The 16,290-nt window shown below is 49.7% G+C and overlaps 2 protein-coding genes across 2 annotated transcripts in view; one reads left to right on the top strand and one right to left on the bottom strand.

Moving 5' to 3' along the window:
• Positions 1-866: 866 nt before the first annotated feature.
• Positions 867-6,039, top strand: LOC118769594 (40S ribosomal protein S6). Its single transcript, XM_036516776.1, has 6 exons — positions 867-931; positions 1,762-1,893; positions 2,388-2,598; positions 3,692-3,838; positions 4,599-4,756; positions 5,890-6,039. Exons 1-6 carry the CDS (start codon positions 926-928, stop codon positions 5,983-5,985), a joined length of 750 nt encoding a protein of 249 aa, XP_036372669.1. The 5' UTR covers positions 867-925; the 3' UTR covers positions 5,986-6,039.
• Positions 6,040-8,409: 2,370 nt separating this feature from the next.
• The window catches only part of LOC118769456 (DENN domain-containing protein 4C-like), a 59,897-nt gene continuing 52,016 nt past the window's right edge, over positions 8,410-16,290 (bottom strand). Inside the window, exons 23-33 of the mRNA XM_036516558.1 lie at positions 15,104-16,221; positions 14,070-14,262; positions 13,603-13,709; positions 12,850-13,025; positions 11,699-11,872; positions 11,116-11,269; positions 10,566-10,814; positions 10,177-10,294; positions 9,907-10,060; positions 9,559-9,623; positions 8,410-9,329 (exon numbers count right to left, since the gene is read on the bottom strand). Coding sequence (XP_036372451.1) covers positions 9,193-9,329; positions 9,559-9,623; positions 9,907-10,060; positions 10,177-10,294; positions 10,566-10,814; positions 11,116-11,269; positions 11,699-11,872; positions 12,850-13,025; positions 13,603-13,709; positions 14,070-14,262; positions 15,104-16,221 — 2,645 coding nt within the window. The 3' untranslated portion in view covers positions 8,410-9,192. The remainder of the gene's footprint in view (positions 9,330-9,558; positions 9,624-9,906; positions 10,061-10,176; positions 10,295-10,565; positions 10,815-11,115; positions 11,270-11,698; positions 11,873-12,849; positions 13,026-13,602; positions 13,710-14,069; positions 14,263-15,103; positions 16,222-16,290) is intronic.

Genomic DNA, 16,290 nt, shown 5'->3' with positions numbered 1-16,290 from the left:
CACCATTATGCCTTTGTTCTTATCTGGCCAAAACTTAAAATTCCACATGACGTGATGTGAAGTTATGCAGTTATCTTCTTCAAATTCTTTAAATGAAGATAAGAAAGATCCGTTCTAGACCTCAACAATTTCTGAGCCACAGCAGCACCCGCGGGCAGTAATTGCACGTCGTCTTCATATAAAAGCCAAAAGGATCAACAGAACATATGGCGAGGAAGTAAGACAGTCGCAAATCCTAAACGCCTTGTGTGTCTTAAAGTTCGCATTACGGAAGGGCTACTAACTGTGGTTCTGTCACTTCCTTGTATTTAATAACGTAAACAATTTGCTCCTGGTATTTTGGACACAATGAAAATTCCGAGAAGAGATATTTTGGAGGAAATAGCGCAGGGTGTGCACCTTACATTTTGTATTGTGTCACAGCGTTCCTTGGGTTGCTTAATATCAAAAATATTTGTCCCTTGAAAGGTTTACTCAAAGCGACATCTGACACCTGCACCAAAACCAACTACACGGCAGTGGCACACAATACCTGTAAAATGTAAACCAAAATACAGTGTAAATATTCAAATGTTGGGATTTAAGCATACATTATGAATCCGGGGCGCCCAGACGTGAGTAACCGCATGTTAAAACAATCGCCCAAATAAGAAATAATCTCTGAGAATATGGAACGTGCAGACTGTAATACTGTCATCTGTGTATATATTTTCAACAAAGACACAGAGAAAGGCAGCAACGCGAAATTACTTTGTCTGCACTGACAATCAGGCGAGTGTCCGCTTTTTGAGAACCTTTAAGAGACCAGAATCTCGTAGAAAAACTCTCGGAAATATCGCGATAACATAACACGCCTATGTGAGACCTCGAGGCGGATATCCGCTCTCTTTCCAGTGGCGGACCTGAGCCGCGTCAGTCCCGCAAAATGAAGGTGAGGCGGAATAAAATGTCCAGTAAGACTCTATAGCTACGCTTTTACCCCCGCATGTTCACGTAACATCACACAATACAACATGAATATCGCAGAACATGTATTTGTTTGCTGTCTGGGAGGTTTAAACCCAAGGATGGATGTTGATTTTGCTGTACACCGCTACTGAGTGAATACAGTGGCAAATATGGCTGCCTCCAGCGAAGGAAATGTGTGGCTGTAGTATTTCGATACCTAGGCGATACATGTCAAAGAATGTGCTTGTTCTCTTATTCGTGGTACATATTAACTACGCTCAGCGACCATACGTAGACAAACATCCTACATAATTAGCATGTTTGCTATCTCATGAGTAGCCAAAAAGGCCTCATGCCACGGTTACCCCAGTAGTGACTTTTCTAGGATTGCTCAGAATATTTGGCGTGCAAAGACTATAGCTACAGTAGTCTCTTTTCATTCTAGGTTTGTGGTTTTGGCTTGGATGTTTGAGATCGTGAAATTAGTCGGTTGTGTTTTTGAACTGATAAATTGTTAGCTTCTTGCCTTGATGCCGTTGAAGCTCATTCGATAACCAATGGTTGCTGGTGTAATCTGACTATTCTGGTTTGCAAAACCAACTGCTTTGGTAGCTTTCTGGAGTTTAACAATTACAATAGGGTTTATGAGTTCCCATTGTTCAGATAGCGCCTTGAACTGGACATTTGGCCAGAGATCATACGTTCGCGTCATCCATTTGACGTTTACAGCGTGAAGACGGTTTCTCCTGTACTGAAATCTGCTGTGACGTTAGCCGCACCTTTTTGTGACTGATCGTTGCCCGTCTTTTCCAGCTGAACATCTCTTTCCCGGCCACTGGCTGCCAGAAGCTTATCGAGGTCGACGATGAGCGCAAGCTGCGCACCTTCTACGAGAAGCGCATGGCCACGGAGGTGGCCGCCGACCCTCTGGGCGAGGAGTGGAAGGTAGGCATTACTGTACGACTCCTTACACTGAGAGGAGCAACTAATAACAGCTTCAACCTCTGATAGGAGTGGAGATGGATGTGGGAGTCTGAAGTGAAGTCTGATTTCACTGCTTCAGATTGGGTTTACACACAGATGTCAATGGGTTCAGGGAGATAAGGAGTTAGTAGCTGATGAATATGACCAAAACCCAAGCCTGTCACAATCTGGAACATGAAACATAAAGAAAAGCACTGGTTAGCGTGCTCTGGCCCCAGGTCTTTCTTTGCCTCTGTACACACCAGCAGGTTGATGGTTTTGTACATGATAGTCAGATGTTCCAGGTTATTTTGTGTCAGTGAGAACGTTAGACTACTTTTGCTGGGAATTAATTGGCGATATTAGTTAGAAAAGAGAAGTTTGGGGGTTAATATTACACGTATCTTTTGAGTCTATTTGTAAGATGCCCTGCGGACAGGCGGCCGTGTCTGACGTCGGCTGTTTGGCGTTCGCAGGGTTACGTGGTGCGCATCAGCGGAGGCAACGACAAGCAGGGCTTCCCCATGAAGCAGGGCGTTCTGACCCACGGGCGCGTCCGCCTGCTGCTCAGCAAGGGCCACTCCTGCTACCGCCCCCGCCGGACCGGAGAGCGCAAGCGCAAGTCCGTCCGCGGCTGCATCGTCGACGCCAACCTCAGCGTGCTCAACTTGGTCATCATCAAGAAAGGTGAGCCGCTCTGGCCGATTCAGCTTTGCCTGCTGCTCGTTTAATCGGAAGTGGAAATGCACCCTGCTTTATACAGGGCGTCTCTTTGGCACTGTACATGTCCGTGCTTGTTGGATTCATAAGAGTTGCTAGTAACCATATGGATCTAAAATAGAAGTTTGTGATACCCTCAGTGCTGTAGAAGACTGTGACAGTATGCAGAACCATTCATGAACACCCATAAGCTTGATTAATTCAGTGATTCAAATTCAGTTAAACTACCTGACTCTGATTGTCACGCTTTGGATGCTCGATAACCTTTGGCCACTGTAGTTAATGGCTGTGAATGATTGGGAATGATTGCTGTGAAGTACCCTTATAAATGTTAAAGAATGAATTCATGGGGACGTGTAGGCCTAAGCTGTTTTTAAATGTGGTTAAATCGTGTGTGCGCTGTTGAAGAACCCATGAAGTAGTGTGTTATGGCTTTGCAAAACTTCCCATTGGAGCATTGTCTGTCGTTAGGGCCACACGTTTTAGTTGGATACCTGTACTTGTCCATGTCTTATCAAGATGGCAAATGGCAGCGTAGTTATCCTGTTGAAGTCTCCAGTCCTGCACACCAGTAGACCCTTTCTGGCTGGCCCGTAGCTTCAAAGGGGGGACAGTGTCGTGCTACAGAAACCGTGGAGCTGCTTACCAGATGCGACCTGACCTTCACAATGGCTGGTTGAACTGCATTGCTCTCCCAGTACTCTCTATTAAGGGAGATTTTTATGAAGAAGAGGAAGAGCACAGTTATATGTGAATATTGAGGAGACATATGTGACATTGAGGAGATTGAGGGCTCAGAGGTTTTCCTGAAAACACATCTAACAGACTTAGGGATCTTGCAGTCCTTCTTATATAAACATAAAATTGCATGGGTAGAGGCTACTTTTTGGGAACAATTGAAGAGATAAGCCAAAGAAAGTCAAATCCTGAACCGAGTCGCTCTGCAGTAAGAACATTGTACCACAAGAGGGAGAACATGCTAGCGTAATAGTCCCAGCCTTTCAACTGTCGGTTTGTAACAATCCGGTCGAGCTGTGCTGAACGCGTGCTCGTTTCCCAGGCGAGAAGGACATCCCCGGGCTGACTGACAGCACCGTCCCTCGCCGCCTGGGTCCCAAGCGGGCCAGCAAGATCCGCAAGCTCTTCAACCTGTCCAAGGAGGACGACGTCAGGCAGTATGTTGTGAGGAGGCCCTTGACTAAAGAAGGTAAGAGACTTCCCCCTGCAGGGTCCACACCAGGGCCTGCTGTGGTCAGACACAGTTCAAAATGCATGGAGCATATGCGCACTTTACCTGCTCAGGTGGCAAATACACATGGCTATTCACACATCAGACACCCTGATGCAAAAGTCTCTGTAGTCCTGCACACCAGTAGACCCTTTCTGGCTGGCCCGTAGCTTCAAAGGGGGGACAGTGTCGTGCTACAGAAACCGTGGAGCTGCTTACCAGATGCGACCTGACCTTCACAATGGCTGGTTGAACTGCATTGCTCTCCCAGTCTTATCCGTCAGAAGAGGGTTTCCTTTTAATTGCACAAGATGGATATCTCTGTATTTCATTCTTTACACATACAGTTTTATAACATTCCTTTTGAAATGCAGTTAGTCTTAATTAAAATCGTATCGATTGTGCAGTACCAAGAGAAGGGTATATTGGAGTGAACAGTGCTAAATAACTTGTAGCTAGCTAGTCTGAATGCCATACATCAGCATGGTACTATACACTATGTACACTGGTATTGAATTTCATGTCTGTTGTATACATATGCCTACATTTTTGTCGTCATATATTTCTTACATTTTTGTGAGCGTTTGAGAGGATATATACCATTCATAAGTACCTGTAGACATTAGTTTTGCAAAACTTAATTCACAGTGCAAAAGCCCCGCCATTGGGGTCTTGCCTCACTGTTTGAGTCTGGCTCTGTCCAGTGCGGTCAGTTGAAATGTGCCCCCCCTTTCTCAAGGCAAGAAGCCCAGGACCAAGGCCCCCAAGATCCAGCGGCTGGTGACGCCCCGCGTGCTGCAGCACAAGCGCCGGCGCATCGCCCTGAAGAAGCAGCGCACCCAGAAGAACAAGGAGGAGGCGTCCGAGTACGCCAAGCTGCTGGCCAAGAGGATGAAGGTACGCGCCCGCGCGGGCTCTGTCTGCGCACCGCACCGTCTGCCTGAGGACGGCGGGCTGTGGGGCATGTGGCAGACACCCTGAAACTGCACGCTTTTCACAGCATACGTTTTATGCTGTGCGTTAAACCGTGCCGGATATTTATGGAAGCAGTTCGTGTTAAGTGTGGTAGGGAAAGACACCTGAAAAAGTCAGATAGCAAGTCTAGTTCCGTATCTACTACAATATGCAGCTAGCTCTTAGCAGCAGGGTTCCCCCCCCCCCCCCCCAACTGGGCGATGGTCGGAATGCACAGCCTGTGGTATTATGCCGTATTGATAGTGAGTGGCATCTGGTTAACACATTTCCCAGAAATCAGCCTTAAAGCCGTGAAGGCATTTGTGGCCTAAACCACCACACAGAACGTGGGTAATGTGAGCAGAGTATTGGCACTGTGTGCATTGAATGATGGAGTTGAATGGGGGGGAAAAAACTCTGCCAGCCTTTTCCTCTTAACACAAGGACTGCTGTATGTGGCCCTACATAGAGGCTGAAGTAGTCACTATAGACTTGTACACATTTTCTAATACAAAGAAAATATCTTTATCTGAGACAATTAAGAAGAAAATTCTTGAAAGGCTTAAGGCTACCCAAGGAAGGGCATAGAAGTAGGGCTACTCAGAAGCGGGCCTCAAAAAGCGTAATAATAAACAGAGGCTGCAGATTGCACTCTGAGCTTGTAGGAAGAGCCAGATACAGCTGATTTTGAAGACCCTAGTGTTCGTTACACTATCACACTGCCAGTAGCCAAGTAGCAGTAGAATTAACACACCGTGCAACAGTGTGGCAGTAGTATGTAGCCAGTAAGGGAAAGTGAGCTGACACAATAAAGCTAAACGCTGAGGTCTGATTGGCTCGGCTGTGGACTGTGCATGCTGGTAAAGCTAAACGCTGAGGTCTGATTGGCTCGGCTGTGGACTGTGCATGCTGATAAAGCTAAACGCTGAGGTCTGATTGGCTCGGCCGTGGACTGTGCATGCAGATAAAGCTAAACGCTGAGGTCTGATTGGCTCGGCTGTGGACTGTGCATGCTGCTAAAGCTAAACGCTGAGTTCTGATTGGCTCGGCCGTGAACTGTGTGCACCGCTTTGCAGGAGGCCAAGGAGAAGCGCCAGGAACAGATCGCAAAGAGACGCCGCCTTTCATCGCTGAGAGCCTCCACATCCAAGTCCGAATCCAGCCAGAAGTAGAGTCCTCAACATGTAAAGAAGCGCCATTAAAAACCCGGTTTTCGTCAACGACTACTCCTTGTGCGTCTTCAATGAGTCATGGTTTTTGTGTGAATCTTGAACAACTGTGTATAACCCTCACAAGGTGGCGCTCTAGAACAGGTTTACAAATGTGGTTGTGGCCTCTTTCTGGGCGCAAGAAGGTGGAAGGTGAAGGATGGAGTTTCTGTGTTTTTGCTCCACTGTCAGCTTTTATGGTGGTGAATGCACTCAGCTTAATTCTAGAAAGTTTTAAAGTACAATGTAGGATCGGGTAATGCAGTGTGCATTAGACTAGTGCTTCAGGGTTTTTCAGGCAATACCTGTATGCCTTTTTCTAGATGTTGAGACCAAATCCCTAACAACTGCATTACTTTAAACTGAAATCTTGCATGGAACAGCAGCAGGAGGTTCACAATACTTACATCAATGTTAAAGGATTTAAAGTTCAAGAGGGTGGTTGGTTCAGGATAGTTGGCTACAGAATTACCTTTTTGTGTCATTTACCAGCCAGTTCCTGTGTTTTTTGGTATCATGGATAATAATCAAAATGCAAAATCAAACTGACACAAAGCAAAAACTTCTTAAACCAGGACGCATTTATTGTATCACAGTTGTGTTGACAAATCGTATGCTCGATAGGACAGTAAAATGAGACGCAAACCATTACAACAGTGACCGGTTCCACTGGAGTCACAAGTGCATCGGCTAGAACTCACGGTAAGGGTCACACAAGCTGAAATCGCTATGTTACAGGAGTCAAAGGAGAAAACCCTGCATGACACTTAAATGTAATGCAAAGGAGTGCAATTTAAAAACTTCAAAAAAGAACGTACACAGGTCATATCTGCGCTCACATCTTGATGCGCGACTACAATAAGACAGATTTGGAGTGGATACAAATTTCATCTACAGGATCCATTCAGTACAAGCACTTAACTGTGGTAGATCAGTTAAACTGAATACTCTGTCAGGTCTTCCCTCCTTTTCGTTGGCATGTGTTCCCTGTTCGTGCGTAAACTTCAGTTAGCGTTTTAAGCCCTTATGTATTCTGCAACACCAATTTGGCTTCAGACCTGCAGACCATCAAAAAATGTATGAAGTGGACTCCTGGTTTGCAGCACGTCTGTGCAGAAGTGTTTGGGTTAAGACAACTGGACATCATCAGTTCATGGTCATATATATTAAGACACTTATATGGAAAAGGAAAGGGGAAAACTGTACCATCAACATTTATCCAATCACTGACAGAGATAGCATATCCAAGTACACAGCACTGAGTACTCGCATTCTGGACAGTTTAAAACGTCTCGGAGGGAACCCTACATGTTCCCAATTTTTTTTTACACAAAAACCTCCCTAAGACAAGGAGAAAAACATTTAAATCCCATGTCTACACCCTTTGTGGGTTCCCCACAATACCAGGGACCGCATGTAGGAGTTACATGGAAAAAATGCTCTTGAGAAATCCAGTCTCCTTGACCGAGGGAGCACTAATTATTTGAAGTTACTGCATACACACAAACAGACACCTGTAGCAAACTGCACGTAGTCCATTTTGAGATGAAAGCCACTACTTCAATGTTTTTTTTTTTAGAATAAGAAAATAACTGGAATTAGATGTAACAGGTAACTGTCACAACAGCATCTACTGAAGTGCCCCCTCAGAACTGTGTTTTAGGTGCCAACTCCCCCTTCAGGCAGCTGAAGTTGCTTCGCTATTCCTCTCTCTGTAGCCAAGAAGACATATTGTCAAAGGAACACATTCACTGTGCCATGGAAGGAGAATCGGCACCGTTACGGAGATTTGTAGTTTGGTCGTCTTGTTTTTCCCTTCATGTTATGCCCACAGTGATAAGGCCACATCTGGGTCCCTCGATCCCTACTGCCTTGATCTCAGATCAGCTCTCAGCGACCGCCCACTTCACAACTCAACCTCACCTGCCGAGCGCTGACCAGAGATCAGTCCTGCGGACGGGAGTAGGTGGCAGCTTGGAATGTCCTTGCCCTTTCGTTTCCCACAATCCAGTTTTCCACGACGAATTGGCCGGCAAGCGTTCTGCAGCATAGGGTATACACAGTCTCTGGTGCTGTGCTTCCCTTCACTGCATTACAGTGTACAACTCCACAAAAGCACGCTGCCACTTTGTAGGACAACAAAGCTCCGAACCGTTTCATAGATACATTCTGTAAGCAGGTCCCAGCAGCCGTTTGCAATACGGCTGTGGGAGAGTGGAATGTTGGGATACTGACTGTTACAGCCCACTCTCTAAACAACAGGCACCACAGTATACAAATAACCCCATCCCCATCAACCACAACCCTGCTCCACCCCCATCCCCCACCCCCCCAACGCCCAGGTCAAGTAATCATATCCCCACCCACCCTCCCCCAAGACTGCTGGTGTTTAAGACCCAAAATCTGTCAAGACACTCAGTCAGAGACAAATAAAGCATGATCCTGCAAAGGCCACCCTGGTTCAGATTCTCTTTCAGAAGAATTATGTACAAAAAGAAAATCAAGTGCAAATATCTACGCTGGATTAAAAAAAAAAAATCTCTCTTTAAATATATTTAATACATATGGATACATTCTGAGATAAAAGACTTGTGAAAACGAGGCCTTTGGAGATGGACCTATAGGCTGTTACAGAAGCTGAACTCACAGGAGGCGCCATGCAAAGCAGGAAGAGGCAGCCATGGTCACTCACGCCCCATAAATCCAGCACCAGACACTGCATTCAGACATTTTCACTGTTTTGGGGTAACCCTAGCTCGACATCTACAATGGCTAAGTAAGTCAGAAAGGTGGAACTCGACCGTTTTAAGACTGCTTACAAGGAAAACAAATAACAACTCCCTGCACTGCATAAAACAGCAAGAATTCTACACATCTTATGCCTAAAGACACAAGGTCACCACTGGACAGACAGAGCTCTATGCTTCATACAAAAAATAACAATGAATTAAGGCAGGTAGGAGGACAGCTTAGGCAAAAAAGCTGTTGATGGGATGAGAGAGAGTATCATCTTTGGGTGATGTTCAAGGCGTAAAATTCACTGCGTGAACAGACTTCTTCCCTCTGCCGCAGCTCATAACCCTCCAGGAAGGCTCCCCGAGTTCCCTCCCACATCTCGCGTGCGGGAGGCGCTGAGATGGTGCCGCACCTCCACTCCAGCAGGGGGCGCTGTCAGATGACAGGCGTGCCAAAGCACTTCAGGCACCACTGCACGCTGCTGCTGGGTGGCTGGTCTAGTCGAGCGAGCACCTTCTGTTTGTCGGGGCTCAGCTCGTCAAAGGCCTGCTTATACTCGCGGTCAAAGGCCTCTGCAAGCACACACAGGGGGGAGTTATGAGTTGACTGGTATCACTATACTGTATGTACAGGTATGACTAACATAAATATATGAATAACAGAAGAATAATGTATGGCTACAGATACAAATTGAGCGCATTATTCTTAGACCACTGCAGTGGGAAACTGTATGCATGTTTACACACGGTCAGTCTGTTGTGGGGGACACAATCAAAAATTCCCTCGGTTCCCTTCACTTACCAACGTCAATGTTCTCTCGTCCCAGAGCCACCAGCGACAGGAAGAGGATCTCTCTGTAGATGCTCCTGTTTGACACAGGGGGGTAACGTCAGGCTCTTCTCTAGTCATCATGAGTTGTGAGGATAAAGTGATGATTTATGGACACTGTAAGAGGGTGAAGCTACCATGTGCTGCCGCTCATCGCCTCAGGTGAGCCAATCAAAACATTCTGCTCTCTGCGCTGAAACGCTGTGATTGGTTACGACTGATCCTGTTACTGCTTTTCTCACCCGTTTCACCAAAGCGATATAACAGACAAAGGAGGAACCATCTGACAGAGTGAGCAGGGTGAGCTGTGAGCAGGCTGACCTTTGGCGTTTGGCGTTGGGGTTCTTCTTGACCTCCTTCAGAAGCAGGTCGATGGGGGCCTTCACGTCGTTGTCCTGGATACTTCTGACGATGCCGTTGAGCAGACTCCTGATCTCCTGGTAGTCGGTGGGAGCCAGGAAACCTTTCTTCTGCACTGTAACACATACCCACACACACACACAGAGTGACTAACTGCAGGCAGAGAGCAGCAGTGGGGTGACCAGTTGCAGTGAGTGACAGCCCCTGTAGGGGGCAGCAGTGAGGACTCACAGAAGGTCCTCCATTGCAGGTAGAGAGGCTCGCCAGGCTCCTGGTGCAGGTTGATGTTGTCCCACAGTAGCTGCACGTACACCTGCTTACTGTCCTGGGGCAGGGAGGTCTGAGGGAGCTGCAGGGGGGAGCAAGTGCAGAGCCATCAGCACTCTGAGACAACTACCAGCAGGTGCTCACGGTCATTCACCACAGCCACATTTCACAAGACACGAATAAAGAAGAACTCATACATCGTGACCTCAGACCAGTGTACGCTTGACATTACATGTCCAGACACTACAAGGTCACATGTCTGAGTATTAAATGTTAGTGATAAATGAAGCTTTTTCCAAATTTGCCATGCAGTGCACCTCCCCTGGCCACAGGGGGCGGTGGCGGGCACCAACCTGCACGCCGTTGTTGCAGTGCTCCGAGGTGAGGATGAGGCCCGGCAGGTTGCTGGGCAGGTCCAGCCGGCGGAAGTACCACACCAGGTTCCAGAAGATGATGGGGTGCTGGCTGAGGAATTTGTGGGTGTAGATGACCTGCTCGCCCTCGTTCTCCAGCAGGGTCTCCAGCTCCTTCCGCAGCACCAGTGGGCTGAGGTAGGGCACCGACACAGGCTTGGGGTTGGGCCGCTTCTGCCCCAGGGTATCCTGGGAAAACATGGCGGAATGCTCTGTATACTGTACACGGTACATTCCCAAAACAGAACCACCTGTTCTGTTACTCCATTCAAATATTCCCTTACCAGAAGCCAACTGCCTGAATAATAATGTAATATTGTGGATATGTACGTTTTACCATTCAGTTTTCCAGTTAAGCCTTGATTGCAAAGTTTGCTTACAAGCTGCAGTGGAATATAAATATTTGCATGTGTAAGGACAATACAATCCACAGCCTCTTGAATGGGAAACGTTACAGAGAACTCCGGGGAGGGCTGAGTGTGTTGCTCACCGTCGCCTCCTGCAGGCTGTTGGGCAGGCTGGCGGTAGACACCCCGTGGGACGGCCGCTGGGGGAGACCCAGGCTCTGCAGGGGCCCGCTCATGCTGTTGCTGCGGGTCAGGGAGGTGCCCCACTTCTCACCCGCCTGCAGGTCCAGGCCCGAGCTGAGGTGGGGGAAGAATGGGGAGCCCCCAGAAAGCAGTCACTACACTGAACCACAGCCAGACCAGATTACTCCACTCAAGACATGGTGTTATTCTCAATTTAGTAAAATCATTCACCTAATATAACTGTTAACTATATCTGCAGCAAACCAAAACTCACTAACATCTTCTGATTTTTTCACTGAGACTAAAATGTTCATTCACTCACTAACTGTCAAAGGAACACAAGGTTTCACAGTAATGACAGTTCTTATTTTCTGCCGCTAGAGGGCAAAAAGTAACAAAGAAGATGATTGGCTGTAGTCTCTGAACAGCACAATTTCTGTCTCTACTGTCAAAACTGAAAGCATTATTTGGTACTAAATAAACTGCAGGGCCATCGTCTGTTGGACAACTGAGGACTGCACTGAGACTGCAGCTGATACCCACCTCTTCTGGTCATCCGTTTGGTTCACAGAGGCCCCTGCCGGCCCCTGCTGTGGGGGTTCCTCGAAACTGATGAGGTCAGCGGCCCCGGCGAGGGCCTCGCTGCTCTTCTGCTCAGCTGCGGGCACGCTGTTGCTATGGATACTGTCACCTGACGTGCTGGGCTTCAGGAAGAGGCTGGGTGGGTTGGGGTGACAAAATATCCTGTGTTTCAGCATTGAGCTATAAACAGCAGAGCAACAGCCATAAAGACCAGCCAGTCCACAGGCTGGAAGGAGGGGAATGCGATCAGCCTGCAGACAGAGGCTACTGGCCCTGCTCCTGGACGGGAGCAATCCTGCAGGTTTTCCTCTGTAAAGCACCATCACCCTCTGACCTAGTGAGGGACGCAATCAGGGTGATGCCTGATTGAACCCTGTAGTTCAGTGTTTAGATTGCCCCCCCCTGACTGTGGCATTTTGACAGGACAGTGTGTGGCTGTATGTATCAACCACCAAAACAGTTAGATCTAGTCGTGACAACATTCATCATTAATCCATCATTAAACGCAGCAATCTTGCAGGAGTCTGTGCAGCCCCTCACATCATTATAAAATCCAGGAGGTGCTTGACAGGTAGCACGGCCCTCGAACCGAACAGATGGTTGCGATTATGTTATTTTGCTCGGGCGACAGTCACGGCTGCGCTGAACCCCAATAATAATAAATCAGGCTTTAAGAATGAGGACTAAGTCGCCCTGCAGATACCCCAGGGCTCCAGGACCAGGTAGCTGTTCTCTACATAGGAAGGGGTAAAACAGCTTTTCTAACCATGAAGTAATACATCATTGTACATCATCAAGGGCAGATGCTCTTATCCAGAGCCACTTACGTAAGTGACAATTTTATCCATTTTGTGAGCAATTGCTGGTTAAGTACCTTGCCCAAGGGTACAACAGCAGTGTCACAGCGGGGAATCAAACCAGCAACCTTTCGGTTACGAGCCCTGCTCCTTACCACTATGCCACACCGCTTTGGGAATATCAAGGATGTCGGGGTCCATCAGCCCCAGACACCCCCCCCCCCAACTGCACAGCGTTTCTGTGACGTGTTCTCTCGCGGTGCGGCGGGATGGGACGGGGCGGGGGAGGGGGGGGGGGGGGGGAGGGGCGCTCACCTGGAGGCGCCCCGCAGGTCGCGGAACTCCACGTGCAGCAGCGGCAGGAAGGTGGCCCGGCAGAAGGGGCAGGTGGTGTTGAGGTTGGAGTCGTCGGCCGTCCAGCCGGCCATGATCTCCTCGTCGTAGACCAGCGCCTCGCAGCCGCGGCACTGGGAGCAGCTGGACATGAGGACCTGCAGGACGGGCAGCCCCCAGTCACTGAGCGGCACCTTCCGGAACCTTCCGGCGCTCGCAGTGAAAACAGTCCGGTGGGAAGCGATCCGAAACGAACAATCTATGTGCTTTTCGTTTCACTTTTCTTTAGTTCTTACAAACATGCTGGAGTTGCTTTAAGAACTACGCTGAAATAAAAATTATGTAAACCAATCGTTCTGGAGTACCTGTCATTGGACTAATTCTAACTTGTATTGTATTTGTATTGGGAGACAGGCACCCATGGTTTGTTCTAGGTGATATTCTTGAAGAATTTGTCCTCATCCTGCTGCAACATACTAACAGTAAACAAACATGTCCGTTGTTTAACCAGCTATCATCTGAACTTTTTAAACGTGATTAAGCTATATTTTTTATCTCTGAAATTCTCTGCTCTGTTAATTTTCCTCATTCGTCATCACTGTTGGTTGGTCTGTCCTATGGTGAGCTGTCAAAGCCAGGTGTGTTGTGTGGCCTAACAGTCCTAAGAAGCCTTGGCCATCTGCTACATCATAAGGGATGTTTCAGTATTCCAGCAGCAGAGGGCGCTGTTCTCACCTCCAGAGCGATGTTCTGGTATATACTCGAGGAGCTGGCATGGTGTGAGGAGCCTTGCTCTGATCTCTCGGACTCTGGACCCCTCCCTATCCTCCCAGAATTCATGGCTGCACAAACAGAGACAGAGAAATGGAGGGTGACTGTGGGCACCACTGCGTGCATGTCTGAGTGTATGACAGCGCGTGACTATGTGTGAGCGACTGTGTATCCTACGTATGGCTGTGTGTGTGTGTGGATAAAGTTCGCGCGCATGTGTGTGTGTGTGTGTGTGTGTGTGTGTGCGTGTGCGTGTGTGTGTGTGTGTGTGACTGTACAGGTATGTGCAGGCATGTGTACATATCTCTGTGAGTGTGTTTGTATGTACTTGTGTCTGTGTGTGAGTGACTGTGTACATGTGCATAAACTTTGTGTGTGTTTGTATCCGTGTGTGAGTGTAAGCATGTGTGTGTGTGTGTGTGTGCTCTCACAGGTCGGGTGCTGCGCTCTCCCGGTGTCGCTGCTGTTGCTGCTGCTGCCCAGGCTGGTGTTGCTCCGCGTCAGCCCGTTGGAGGTCAGTCCCGGGATCACGCCCCTGAGGGTGGGGCTGTCCCTCCCGCTGCCCGCCAGCAGCGTCTCCTCCAGCCCGGCCGGGAAACTGCCTTCTCCGTGCGCGTGGTCCTCCTGAAACAGCCACACACCACCCGTCACGCTGCGCCAATCACACGGCTGCTATCTCACAGGACAGGACTGGGGCCTCAGACCACTTAAAGCCCTCGAGTGGTGAAACATTTTTACTACTTTTTGTTGCTGAAGGAAAGGAGGAAGGAAGGGGTGAGTGAGTGAGTGAGTCAGTGAGTGAGTGAGAGGGTGAGGAAGAGGGTGATAGGGAGAGATATCCAGATACTCCTTTTCTGCTGTAGAGCTGGAACCAGGCCATCACAGGCTGAAACTAAAACTAGCCAACCCAATACCACAAAACTGCTTTCCTTATGGATCATAATCAGAGCTGTAGCTCATGGTGTCACACAGTGCAGTGCCCTGACATCCGCTAAGTTCAAGACTGTGAGTTTGCTTGTCTGTCTGTCTGCCTCAGACTGATTAATAATGGAAGCCTCCTCTCTCTCCTGTTTTCACCTCCTCAGGCTTTTACCCTGACACAGGTGGGGACGTGCTGCTTGCTTAAGGCATCACCAGGAATGCAAGCCGACTGTGCCAAAACAGGTCAGCACAAAAGAGAGAATGGAAAACAGTCGGACCCTGAACCAAGCCAGCCGGCCTGGTCCCAGCTCTACGGTGGAAAAGGGGTATCAGTGTGAAAGTAAGAGAAGGGACACAGCTATTCCAAGGGCTGCTTTCTCCAATCAGAGCTGAGAATGTGTTGTAATGTATTGGAAACTGCATATGAATTAAAAAGGATCGCAGCAATTTAGGCACTGTCAAAAAGCCTCAGCAGCTGCAGAGACTTCTGAAAAGCTTCTTCTGACGGACAGCTCTTTTTGGCGTACCCACACCCCCTGCTCACCTCGTCGTCTGAGTAGTTGTAGGCGGAGGCCACCGCGCCCCACACCTTGCTGGCCACGCTGGCGGCCTGCTTCATGCCGGACTTGAGCACGTCCATCTTGGGCCCGGAGAGCAGGTGGTCCATCTTGATGTTGGAGATGGAGCTGATGACGGAGCCGAGGGAGCCGTGGGGCGAGGAGCGCACCAGCGCCGTGAAGGAGGACGACCGCTGGTTGGGGGCCTGCCGCGACTTCACCGCGAAGGTCTTGGAGCGGGAGACGGCCGGGCTGCGCTTGGGGCTGGCGCCCTCGGAGCCGGGCGCCTTGACGGGGGCGGCGGGGAGGCTGGACCTCCTCTCCAGGGGCTTTCCACCGTCCACGGCTACCCCCGCCGCCGCCTCGCCCTTTGGCGCCCCCTGGTGGAATTCCATGCTGGAGGACTTGGCGCCCAGCGGGCTCTTGAGGTTCATGTAGAGCTCGATCTCGTCGGCCAGCTTGCGCGACACCACCGGCGGGACGGCGCGGGCGTCGTCGCTGTGCACCGAGGCCGTGTCGGCCGTCTCCGTCACCAGCAGGGACAGGGGGTCGGCCCCCGCCTTCACGTCCTCCCTCTCCACCGCCCTGGCATATGAGCTGTTCCTCTTTGAGGTGTCCCTCTGGCCCTCCCTCCGCCGAAGCACCACCCCCAAGTCCCCCTCCGTCCCGGGACCGTCGGACTGCGGGGGGGCGGCAGCGCTCGGCTCCGCCGGGGCTTCCAGGAACACGCTGTCCTCCTTCACCAGTTCGTCCAGGGGGCTCCGCGGGGCCGCCTCAAACTCCAGGCCCTCGAAGGTGGCGGAGGGGGGCGGGGTCTTTCCCCCAGAGAGGGCGGCGGCCAGGATCTTGGCGTCGGCGCCCATGGTGATGGCCATCTGGTCCACGCTCATCTCCAGGCTGCTGTTCTTCAGCAGCATGCCGGCGCGGCTCTCCGTGCTGAAGCTGCAGCTACGCACCGCTAACGGCCGCTGCCGCTGCTGCTGCTGCTGCTGCTGCTGGGACCCCGCCTCCCTGGCCCCGCCCACAGACAGAGACACGCCCTCTTCCAGCAGAGCCACCTCCTCACTCTGACTGCGGGAGGTGAACAGCTTCCCTGTGGCGCCACCTGCAGGACCAAGCACGTATGACAAAATTAACATTCAGATTTACACCTCAAAAACCACAACAGAGCTTA

This window comes from Megalops cyprinoides, chromosome 22 (assembly GCF_013368585.1).
Source record: "Megalops cyprinoides isolate fMegCyp1 chromosome 22, fMegCyp1.pri, whole genome shotgun sequence".
NCBI lineage: Eukaryota > Metazoa > Chordata > Actinopteri > Elopiformes > Megalopidae > Megalops > Megalops cyprinoides.
This window is presented reverse-complemented; position numbering and strand designations above follow the sequence as displayed.